Genomic DNA, 12,962 nt, shown 5'->3' on the forward strand with positions numbered 1-12,962 from the left:
CACGCAATGTTTCTGAGAGTTAAAAACTAAGGTAAAAACATAAGCAATGGAAAAAACTTACAGTGGATCCTTTTCAAAGACTATTTTACCGAGAAGGCAACTGAGGTTTAAAGAAAACATGCGTTAGTTAAACACTAAATAATAAACCTTAAACCTCAGTGGAGCAACACATGGACAGTTCATTTCTCACTCACTCAGGAGTGTAGTATGGACTTTGGTGGTCTGAGGGTCAGTTTTCTGCTCAGTTATTCAGGGACCCACCACCTTCATCAAGTGGCTCTACGTTTGTCCTAAAAAGGAAAGGAGAGAGGAAGCTGCAAGCTACAATTATCAACTCGTTATCCTTCAGACATAAACTCTTCAGGTCACCTCTGGTCACATTCTTTGGGATAGAACCATACCCAGATGCAAGCGGAGATGGAGAATGTTGTTCCTATCTTGGTCCTAGTGATGCCTCTACAGGCTGGAGGAGCTAATTAAAGTGTAGTCAACAGCTCGTTGTTTCTGCCACAATGAGTGATTAGCCTAAGGCTGTGGATTAATTATGTGTGTGTGTCACATATACATATAATACACACAAACATATATATGTGTGTGTATATATCCATTTTTTAGCATGAGTTGACACATGGGGCTTCTGCCGTATCAAAAGAGTACAAACTGCCTCTTGTTGCTTTTTCTTAATTGAAGTTGACTACTACTATCTATTTCCCTTCATTTTGCTACCTCCCCCCCGCCTTTCAGTATTATATGAAAATTCTGAAAGAAATAATTTCAAAGTTTCCAGTGCTTTTAAAGGTAATAGAATACTCAGACCTTAACAATTTTCCTATGTGAAACTTTTGCCAGACTAAAATAGTTAACTTATGAAAAGTAAATTTAGATTGATACAAAAGAGAAAATAAGCTGATTTTTTTTTTTTACACAAATACCCTGAGCCAGGGTGGAAAATAAATGGAAAACTGGAGGAATTTAGATCCTTTTGTTGTAAATTTAAATATTTTTAATTGTAAAAATAATACAGGCTCATTGCAGAAACTCCAAAATTGAAAGGATTTAAAGAAAAAAGGAAAAATAACTCAAAATCCCATTTCTGATAAATCATCTCTGTAACATTTTTGAGGGTATCTTTTGAAACTTTTTTGTGACGGGGTGCATATAAATACAATGCAAGTGTAAAATACCTTTAATTATTATATCAAACTACAAAACAGTTCTATAACATTTTTATTTCGTAGTATATGTATGATTACTCATCACCTAATAAAAATCTGCAGCAGCATTTTTAATGGTTGAACAGCATTCTATTATTTATTGAACCAGTCCCTACTGTTCAACATTTAGATTATTCCTGTTTTGCTTTGCTAAACAATGAGACAAGCATCCTTGTTCATATGTCTTTGAGCATTTGTTTACTTCCTTAGAATGGACTTCTAGAACTTGAATGGCTGGTTGTCAGTTCTGGTACATACTGACATATTGTCTTCCAGAAAGGTTACCGTGCTTTTTATTTCTACCAAGAATTTAACATCCAATGTGGTTTCTTACACACACTCATCAGTACCAGTATTATCAATATCAATACCAGTATTATCAAGTTTTTTAAAACTTTGTCATTCTAGCTCAGTAAAATATGACACCTGAATTATTTTATTTGTATTTCTTTGATTAATAATAGCAAGGTTGAACATATTTTCATATCTTTATTGGCTGTTAATACTTTTTAGTTTGTGACTTTATGGCATCCATTTTTCATCGATGTATAACAACCTTTTATATATCAATGTGTTTATTTTGTTGTTTGTTGTAAATGCAATTTTTTTCTCTTCATTTATTAATTTTTATTTTGTGTGTGTTGAACTTCTTTAATACTGTCAAGTCTATTCAAAAACCCTTTAATGAACACAACAAATGTGGAAAATCAGTCATTCTCCTGCATTTTGTAATCAATTTATTTCCTTTTGGGCAGTATGGAAATGTAGGTTCTTATTTCATCTTATGGTTGGAAAGAATCTATTCCCTCGGAAAGGGATTATAGTCTCCATGATGCAGTAATGGGAGATTTTATAGGGTAGGCAGGGTCTACAGAAGAAAAAACCCTAAATCACACTCCATTGGTGGTTGCCTTATTTATAAAAATGGCATTTGAGGTTGTGTGACTGCCATCAGGTAAGCAAAATTAATTTTTAGCATGAAGTACTCCGATCAGCAAGAACAGCCTAGGATAGGCTAGCAGTAAGAAGTGAGGGGTTATGGGATTGGGGCATAGCCTCTGTTTCCTCCAATGCAGCTGGAAATTTAAACTCTGGGGCTCCTGCTTGATCCAATCAGCCCAGGTAGTATGTGTTGCCAGGTAGGGTGAATAGACTCAGAAGTACAAGAGCTCATCCTTGGTCCCCTCTGGAAATGAGCAGAGAATACTGTGTCAAGCAGAGGTGATCAGTCCATGGTCTGGAGACTTGGATCTCCTCACATAGTCCTTAAAGTCAGGGTGAGACAAAATGCCAATACAAATTATATTGATGACAGTATCAATGAGGTGACATTGAGTCCTTTGACCCAACGTGTGTCTGCAGTGTGCCATCCATTAGTAAATGGGCAAAGCCATTTGACAGATCTATCTGATACAGTGAATGAATCTGACACTGACATTTTGAAAAACTGAAACTGTATCCATTTGTCAAGAACAGTGGCCATTTGTTCTGCTTTATTCCCCCTGGTAGAACTAGGTAACATTGCAGGCAGGCAGTAAGACGTTCCGGCATTTCACCCTGGAGTAGCCCCCAAACTGAAGAAGCTGTCTTATCAGTAGTTAGCTCCTTGTCACCAAGAATATTAAAGTAGATTTGTATGATTAGCAAATTAAAGAGACTGTAGTGCCTACCACTACTGTATTCACTAAGGCACCCAAGTTATTCTAAAGAAATCCTAATAATACATTAGGACCGTTTTGAATATTTTTATTTGATTAGCCATAATCTTCCAGTTATAACATCCATCACCATTTTGACCACTGAAACTTGGCCTTCTTTTCTTACAGCCTAGCCCTGTGGTCTTGGGCTAATCACTAACCTGCTTAGATACAATTTTCTTCTCTATGAAATAGAAACAATATTATATGCTATGAAGGACTGCAGGAAGATGAGCTGTAATGTTTATCAAGTGCCTGGTAAGTAGCCTGGCCCATAATAAATACTTGGCTAATTGTAGATGTTAGTTTCATTTTTAGTTTTATTTCCAAACATTGCTCTTTACTTTTGGAACTCTAAAATTTGTTTTGAGAGTGGAGGACTTGTTGTTTGGATTCCTCCAACACTCTCTGTATATTCTGTACTTCTATCCCTACATCATTTATATTAATGGAATAAATGATCTTTGGTCTGGTGATTCCAAGGTGACGAGGAGCTAAGTGGAGGTTCAGTATACACCTGGAAATATGGATTTTCATGCCCAGTGCAAATGTGGGAAAGGCATTATTCCCACATTATAAAGGGGGTAAAGACCTCCAACTTGAGGAGACTCTGGGTTGAGAGATGAGAGATTTACAGGTACTGTGTTTATCGTACAGGGTACCACAGGGGCTTTTATGTTCTGTAGCAAGAATTTGCACCTTATACCCTTGTAGTTAGAAGTAAAGCATACCACATAACTAATATCTAGTAAGCATTAGAGTTAGAATAAATACCATTTATTTAACGTTTCCTTTGTGTTAAGCATTTTACAGTTATAACATATGGATGGGTACTATATTGTAATGGTTAAGAGTGTAGTTTTTTGAGCTGGATAATCCTGGATTGGAGTCTCTTCTTTATTACCTCTCTTTTTTTTCTGTTTTATTGAGGTATAATTGACAAAATTGTAAGATAGTCAAAGAGTATATCATGATGATTTGATATACATATGCGTTGTTAAAGGATCCTTCCCATCACGTTAATTAATACATCTAACAGCTCATGACACCTTTTTCCTTTTTTTCTTTTTTTGGTGAGAACACTTAAGTTCTATTCTCTCAGAAAATGTTAGTTATACAATACAGTATTATTGACTGTAGTAACTATGTTATACAGTAGATCCTCAGACCTTATTCATCCTGCAGCTGAAAGTTTGTACCCTTTTACCAGTCTTCCCCTCTTTTCCCCACCCACACCCCAGCCCCTGGCAACCAGTTTTCTACTCTGTTTCTATGAGTGTGGCTTTTTTTCTTTTTAGATTCCATATATAAATGATAGAATTCGTATTTATCCTGTCTGGCTTATTTCATCATCATAATGCACTCCTGTTTCATCTATATTGTCACAAATGAAAGGATCTCCTTCATGTTTTTAAGGCTGAATAATATTCCATTACCTCTTAAATGAGTGACTTTTGGTACATTGTTTACACTTTCTAAGCCTCAGGGTTTCTTTTCTTCTGTAAAAAAAAAAAATATATATATATATATACACACTAACAGGTTATTTTCTGATATGTGGAATGTTTGTTGAATCAACAAATAATTAGTTGAGATCATAAATGTGACACTTAGCACTGTATTAACATTTATTAATACTCTCCCTGTTAATTTCTACAATAAATTGTATAATAAGTAACAATAGGACTAGTAGTAGTTTTAGAAAATGCATAGGATGTGCCAGGCATCATATACTGTACTACCCTCCTTCATGTGTACCACAAGTTACATGTGGATATCATCTTCCACGTTGTTTCCTTTAAAGAAAATTGAAGCTCAGCAAGATTGAGTAGCTTGCTCCAGATGTGAACTCAGGTCTGAATCACTCCACATATAGATTCTTAATGACTCCATGTCTTTAATTCCACATCTGCATTTGTTTGTTGTTGTTGTTTTTAACTTTCCAAGCATCTGATCTGAAATTCCTTTCTCTGGGGAATTTTCCACTTTGTGGGTCTTGGTGAGAAACAGAGCCTTCCTCTCGTTATACAAGCTGAACATGTCAGATACACTGTTTATTCACATGCTCAGTCTCCCTTACAGATGGAAAACAGTCGGGCGACCTCGGGTTGGCCAACTGCACCCCTCTCTTGGATTTTGAATGACAAATAAATGATGTAAAGAAGCAAGGCCCGCAGTGCTGGGTCAACCTCCTGTTTCCTGTTCCTGCTTGGTAGCAAGGCCAGCTAGGACTTATAACATCACTTCGGCCTGATCCTATAATTGCAATAGCATAGGCTTGGCTTACGGTTGTTTAGTCTGCTTGTAGTTACTGAGACCTCACCATAAACTTCCAAAAGTTTCTTTTTCTGCTCAAATTAGCCGTATCCGGTTCCTGATGATTCCAAATAAGACCTTTCCTGATATACAATGGTGACCTACTTATCCAGGCAGATGTAACATCGTCCTGGCAGGGACAGAGGGCAGGCAAGTTCCTTGAACAGCTGAACAAGAAGAAAAAGACCTAAGAAGGAAGAATTGAAGCCAGTTCTGCTTGTGTTATACTTCTACCAGCAGCTGCCTCTGTTTCACAGAGCACATGCTAAGGACCATGTCCCTTCCCCTGTAACAGACGAGCAAAGTAGACCCAGACCTTCCAACCCAGAGACCAGCTGAGCTGTACCGTGGACAATCTAGGATGTGAAAGACTTCACTCAATGTCTTTGTCACTTGACACATTGTTCCTCTCTTTGGGAAGTAGCTTCTTTGTGTGACAAGAATATGCTAAACCAACACTTAAGTGGACAGAGGTGAAAGATGCCAAAATTAGCTACAGAAAAAAAGGCGTAAAGACTTGTATTTTCTGTTATTTGAAGGTGTTAAGACCCCACATAGAATATGAGTCCTTTAAAGGAAAGTTGTGAATGGCCCAGGGAATGTTGAATTTCCATGTGGCAATATGTTCTTGATCGGTCATGATGATGATGATGGTAGCATCAGTAGCATTTATCAGTGTTTCCTGGGTGAGAGGCACTTTATCCTAATGACCTTTTATCCCCATGACGATCCTGTGAAGTAGGAAATACTGTTTCAGCATCTTCAGGGTTTTTCTTTTTTCTTTTTTTTTTATCAGGAATTTACCCTAGATCACAGTTGGGTGATAGAACGACCAGAACTGGACACTAGCCTTTCCTGAATTCCCAGGGTGTGATCTTAGCAGTTGTATTGCCTGATGCAGAGCCATGTAAATGTTGCCAAAGCAATGAAACATGTACCTATTTCTAACAGATTCTAACTCAGAAGCTCTGGGGTTAAGTGCAGAGCAGTTGAGTGTGATTTTCTTTACAGACAGTAGATAACTTAAGAGAAGTTGTTAAAAAGTATATTTGCATATTGCACTACACTGTCATATCTGTGATTGGTTAGCTATTGAGTAACACAAATCCCAATCCCATCTCTAATCTCATTCATCTCTTGTATGATATTTGACCTAATTGAGGCAGTTTTTTTTTTGTTCTTTCCCACAAACACACATCGAACATCCAAGACATGCTTACCATTTGTGAGCATATTCTCTTAGTTATTTAGGAGTTGAGTAAGAGTGAGAGAGAAGGGCTTCCCTGGTGGCGCAGTGGTTGAGAGTCCGCCTGCCGATGCAGGGGATGCGGGTTCGTGCCCCGGTCCGGGAAGATCCCACATGCCGCGGAGCGGCTGGCCCGTGAGCCATGGTCACTGAGCTTGCGCGTCCGGAGCCTGTGCTCCGCAACGGGAGAGGCCACAACAGTGAGAGGCCCGCGTACCGCAATAAAAAAAAAAAGTGAGAGAGAAAAAGACACATAAGTATGAAATATGGTGATCATTTTTTTAATATCCTTTATGTTGTTAATCCCTCTTAGCATTTACTGCCATTCACTCATTTGTATTATTTGGGGTATAGCAGTTTATTCACACAGCATTTTTACATATGGCTTATCATTTGTATTCTATTTTAATAACACTAATAATTATAGACTATTGACAAACTCATCAGACCCTACATATTCATTTCAAAATCATGAAAATAAGGTGGAAAATGAGGTGTAAAGTGGAAAATCTATGTGTATGTTTTCATTGGTGGAATGAGGAGCTACCTGAATATCACTCCTTTAGCTTTTCCTTCAAATGGTGCACTTTTTCCTCCATGCATAGGAGTCCCTTCCATTAGGTAAACAGTAGTCTTGAGGGCAAACCTCAGAAGTAGAAACAGGAGAACTTTTCAGTTATGGTAAAATCAAACATATTTTTCTTCAGTAGTGAAAAAAAATTCGTCATGAGAAGTTCTACCACCGTGAGTTCCATGGTGAAAAACTTTCCGCTTATAGATGCAACTTCCCCCAGAATTCTGAGAAATGTCGGTAGTAGAGAGGGGTGTTGCATACACCTGTTTCATTTCCCTCTGACTTTTCCTTCTCCTTTCTCTATTGACATTAAAATCTATAGTGAAAGCACATAGTAAGCAGTCTAGGACAATTGATATGACATTTGATCTAAATCTCCAAAGTCTATTTTAGATGGGGATGCTATGAGAGTCACAGGAGGGGAAAAAATCTAGAATTATTCTTATGTGATCAAATGTACTAAAATAACAAAAGCAAATCTTATTTCTAGCTAATAACATAGCATTCCTTATATGATGTCATATTATGGCAGAAAAGAAATATATGCGTCTATTTTCTTCTATATTAAAACTGCTAAGGAGTGGGGACCAATGAACTAAATCAATTGTTTTGGGTTCAAGTTGTAGTTTTTAGTAGCCATCCTTCTTAGCAAGTTTTCAGAAGCAAATGTAGTTTGTTTACTATCACCACTAAATGTGCAATTGTGTAGATTTGTGGAAAAATGTATTATCAAATATATATACTTTAAGATGATTTGTGTAAATTTATCTATTCATATTATTATTCTCCCCAAGTAAATCAAAATATACTATATACTATGTTTTTCTTCTATAGCTTAAAAGGGGAATGTATGTTTAAACTTATTCAAATATTTATTAGGTGTCTACTAAGTGCCAGGCACTCTACTAGGCAGTAGAGATGTTGTATTAGAGGTGGAAAATGTCCTTGACCTCCAGAACTGATACTCTCGTAAGAGAAATACTGGGTCAAACTAAGTCAACAGTTTCTTTGCTACAGAGCTTTTTACGAGTCTTGTGAATTATGAGTCTCTGATAAGGAGATGTAGTGGACAACAGATCCCAAATTTATTTGAAATCTTTTCCTTCATGGACTGTCTCATAGGATTTATGATCCACTGAACACACCTTGAGAGACACTAGTATTCTGCAGTGGTTAGTTAATTGTTTTCTATTAAACAACTATATACTGAATCCATGATATTATTCTGGATGTTTTGGAGGATACAATGATGTACATGGCTACTGTGATGATAAGGGGGTCCAGTTTAGTGAAGAAGAGAAACCACAGGAGTTATAACTTAATGTAACAAGGAAATACAGACACATATACATATATTTATATGTAAATTACTATTTATATAGTATACAATGTCTTCTGAAGAAGATAGAGTTGTTTGTAACTTGGGATCTCACAGGAGGTTTCACAGAGAAGGTAGACCCTGAGCTGGGCAGAATTTCAGTAAGTTAATTTGGTTCTGACCGTACGATAAAATCAGGTATTTGCACTGGTCAATCTGACCTTGATGGAACAGCATTCCATTTGCAGGGAACAGTGTGATCAAACATGCAGTGGTGGAGATGGCCAGATTGTAATATTCCAGTACCTGGAAAGTGTTGGAACATCTGCTTTCTCCACGGTCTAGAAAAGTGAATCTCAAGTGAAATGCACGTATAATGGAGGCCAGTGCTCTTTGCTTTGTGCACTGCTTTGATTCTACAGCGTGCAACAATGTAGTGATCTGTTTCAGATTGTCATTATTCGAGAGGGTTCTTAGTAACAGGAGTGGAAAAGGAAGACCTCTCTTCCTGTGTTTCTGCCCTATGCTCTTAAGCCAGAAAAGGTACCAACGTCACTGACCTGACCTTGTCTCAGGTATCTATCAGGATCTACTAGAATCATTCTAGTGAAAGGTAACTAGACGTCCAAAGGACTCAAAAGATACACTATAACCTTTGTATACTTTACCTGGTGAAAAAAAATGTCACCTGAGTGGTCCCCTTCCCTAGAAATACCAGTATGTTCTTCCAGTGCATGGCAGAACTTTGCAGGTAAAACTGGGATAAAGGTGAAGAACAGTCTTAAAATTCTAGTCCTTGAACAGCACCTAACACACAACAGGTTTTCAATAATCTTAGCAACAGTATTCACAAATAATGACCATCAGCGTAACTGCTCTTTTGTGCCAAAATATATTACCATATTACTTTTTTTCTTGCAGCTTTACAACTTGGGTTCTATTATTGTTTCCATTTTACAGATTAGGAAAGTGAGGCTCAGAGATGCTAAGTCACTTGGGCAAGGTCACAGAGCTTGTAGGAGATAAACCTGCACCCTTACTGTTGGATCCTACAAACCAGACCATCATTTAAGTCCTTCAAAATATACCTCAGAACATTTGAGTAAATTAATGAATAAATCCTCCTAGTCAGACTGACCAGATCATTATATTAGGTTCAGCTATAAGTGGAGGAAAATCATAATCATAGTTGGACAGTTAATACAGTAATTTACTTGATTTGAATTTTCTAAATGACATTTAGCTGCTAATTTCATGATGATAACCATCGAATAAAAACAGGTATATTTTGATGTTTGGAATAAGATCTCATATTGAGTAAAATACATATTGATTCCTAGACCTATATGATGTGAGTAACAGATGACATTGAGATGCCATCTAGAAGTACTCCTGTGCAGTTCATCATGTCAACCCAGCTAATAATTTTAGAATCTTCAGAGTGAATAATATATGCAGCCATAAAGCATATTTCTAATCAATGCAAATAATATTTTTCCTATGCTAAACCCAGAGTGAAGTTATAACACGCATCATAAGATTAATGGGCCATTTTTTCTTCATCACTTTGCTAAATTACTTAGTCTGGAAACCATTCAGAAGGTTGCGAATTGGAGCTGAGCAGTAGTAGTGAGACTGTGCCTCTGATGATGAAACTATTTCCACCCCGACCCCTACTGCTCCCTTCTTGGGAAAGAAGGCAACATTTCTCCTAGAAAAAGTCACAGGTTCATAAGCTGGCTTGTATAATACGTTTGGAGGAATAGTGTGTTTTTTAAGCAGAGCCTATCTCGGCATATAAAATAATTTCTACCTACCATTTAATGAAATTAACACTCACTTTGAGGCTAGGTCTTTTGCCATTTGACTCCTGGATCACGTCTATGGATATATGTTTTTCTTGAGACGAAGTGTGAACCCAATATAGTATCCATCATTCAGTCTATCTAGCTGAGGTACATCATCTGAAGCACAAGCTCCCTGAGGCCAGGCACTTTATCTGCTCTATCAGTGTAGCCCTGATGCCTAGTGTCTAGCTTTTGGAGATTCTTAATAAACATTTGTACTGAATAAGGTATGTATATGGTGAGCAAAAGTTGGCTTCCCATTTTCCAGTCAAGGGTATCCCACTCATGTTCTGTGAACACTGGATAGCAGAATCTTACTATGTTATTTTTCTTTTCCCTTTGCAAGTTTCCTGAAAGGGCATTCCTGTCCTTAGAATGTCCATCTCCTCCCATCTTCCTGGAGAATAACTCTTCTTTCTTAAATACTTAGCCCCATTATTGACTCTTTAAGATTGAATGTATTACCTCCTTACAAACAGGAAAATGCAGTGCTTTTTTTTTTTTTTCGACAATTTATCACCAGAAAATTATTCTAACACCTGAAATTCTGGACCTAAAATGCCTGGACTAGTGGTTCTCAAAGTCTGGTACCCAGACCAGCACATCAGCTGCACGTAGGAATTTTTAGAAGTGAAAGTCTTGGGCCCTGGTCCAGACCTACAGACTCGGACACTCTGGGGGTGGGGCCCACTGCCTGTTTCAGCAAGCTCTCCTGGTGATGCTGATGCATACTCAAGTTTGAGAGCCACTGCTTAGACCTAGAACTTAAGGTTTAGGCTTTGGACAGATCTGAGTCCTAAACACTACTGAGACACTGGGGTGACCATGAGCAAGTTACTTCTGGGAACCTCTTAGCATCTGTGTGCCTTGCTTAGCTAATAGTGATTTTAATTAATTAGAATAATGCACATGGTGTACTCAAGAGAGTAACCAAAGCATACTTTATGTTCCATAAATTCTAGCTGTTTACCATTATCATCAGTCAGAGCTTACTGACACATCCTGAAGACATTCTTCTAATAAGTGTAATAATGTGGTTTGTAAAATTAACAGCTTAGAAGAGCATGTTACGAATTTCATCAGACAGGGTCTCAGCAGGAAATCAGGGGTACATCAATAAGGATAAATTGAGCCCAATGTAGAGAATCAAGAGATAGTGTAGTGCCCTGGGTTCAGTAAAAGTGTGGCTACCTTTATAGGAGATGAAAGAGAATGGAAGCCTTGCTGGAGAGAGAGTCCTCCCCAAAGATGCTGTGATGCCCCACGGAGAAGCACTATACGTTAGTTGGGGGATGCAATTTGGCAAGAATTAATACCCTAACTTCACTCCCCTCCTTCATTCCCTACAGTCTTCTATTGGTACTCTTCATTGGTGAACCAAACAGAAGCCAGAGCAAGGACACTTACTAAGATAGGCCATGCAAGCCATCCATATAGAGTTGGGTGGAGAAAGGATGTGGAAGGGCAAAGAGGACATATTTCCCGCAGGTGGTGAGTGAGCTGTAAAATCACTCGCCCTTCTAACATCATTGCCATTGCAGGAGCACGGAGGAGCAAGTGGTTAGTTCTGACTTGGCAGATCCAGGCGACTGCAGGACACAACTGGTATATGAGTTGGGCTTTAAAGGTAGGTTTGAATTTTAATGGAGAGCATGGAGTAAGAAATGGTGAAGAACCAAGGGAAAGGGAGATTCATTGCAAATGGAGAAAAGAAAAGTGGCATAAAGACAAGAAAAGTCAAGACTTATGGAAGAGATAGCAAATACTCTGCGTGTGACTGGAGCAGAGAATGGGTAGACGAAGGCTGGAAGTTAAGATGAAGTCATCCTTGAATAACATTAAAGTTTCCTCCTTTAACCTCAATTTCCACCTTCTGCTCCCTTCATTAACATTGGAAAATTAAAAGTGAATTTGACTGGGCTGGTGACAATGGCAGTATGAAGCAAAGAGAGGAGAATAAGAGTAAAAAATTTAGTAGTACCTTGGTGAAGCTGGGTAAATGATGGGTGGTGGTGTCACGTCAAAGCATGGGCAAGTGATTGTGACAAATATAGGCTTATTTCTTGACTATATGACTTCAGTTAAGGTACCTAAGCCCTCTAGGCTGCAGTCTCCCAACCTGTAAATTGGGGATAAAACCTCGCTTCCTCCAAGGTTTCTGTGAGGATCTAATGAGCAATGGAAGTAAGAGTTGAGTCCAGTAATCAGTTTTTAATACATATAAACTAATGTGAGGATAAGGGTAAGAATACTTGCTATCATTTATTGAATACTTACTATGTGTCCAATATTGTGCTAGTCTATTTACATATCTTTTCTCACTTAGCTTTCTTTTCTCTTATCTGCCTTTCTATAGACAAGAGATAACTGATGGCTCAGTTATGAGGAAACGCAGTTGTGAGGAAAATGTCAGAGGGAAAATGTACCAGAAAGTTAATTCCTAATGGATCTGTCAGCCTTAAACAGAGCATGTCTGTGCTAAACTGTGTAAAATATCTGTGCTAAAACTACTCAATTGGACAAGTTTTGATAAAGTATTAACTTAATGAATAGGCATAAACAGCTTGGAGCTTTTTGGAGGGTATGTGGTAATATTAGTATTGGTGTGATGACTTTTGAAAGTTCTATGGCGTATAGAAGTCAAAAAGAAGACCCGGAAAGGGGGAAAACTCTCTCTGAAAGTTATTGGGGAAGTCTGGCTAGTAAGACTCCAAAAGGGAGAATCAGTAAGAGGCCAGGTTATTCATAGG

The 12,962-nt window shown here is 37.9% G+C and overlaps 1 protein-coding gene across 6 annotated transcripts in view; it reads left to right on the forward strand.

The window, feature by feature from the left end:
* LOC307183920 (uncharacterized protein) overlaps positions 1-12,962 on the forward strand; it is a 284,255-nt gene that overhangs the window by 15,281 nt on the left and 256,012 nt on the right. Inside the window, exons 5-6 of one of the 6 annotated variants that reach the window (XM_079917093.1) lie at positions 3,041-3,169; positions 11,754-11,839. The exons of 3 other annotated variants lie outside the window; for them this stretch is intronic. In XM_079917093.1, coding sequence (XP_079773219.1) covers positions 3,124-3,169; positions 11,754-11,839 — 132 coding nt within the window. In that variant the 5' untranslated portion in view covers positions 3,041-3,123. The remainder of the gene's footprint in view (positions 1-3,040; positions 3,170-11,753; positions 11,840-12,962) is intronic. 2 more of the 6 variants (XR_013827635.1, XR_013827636.1) reach the window with 2 other exon arrangements.

The sequence above is a fragment of the Stenella coeruleoalba genome (genome assembly GCF_951394435.1).
Source record: "Stenella coeruleoalba genome assembly, chromosome: 3".
NCBI classification, from domain to species: Eukaryota; Metazoa; Chordata; class Mammalia; order Artiodactyla; family Delphinidae; genus Stenella; species Stenella coeruleoalba.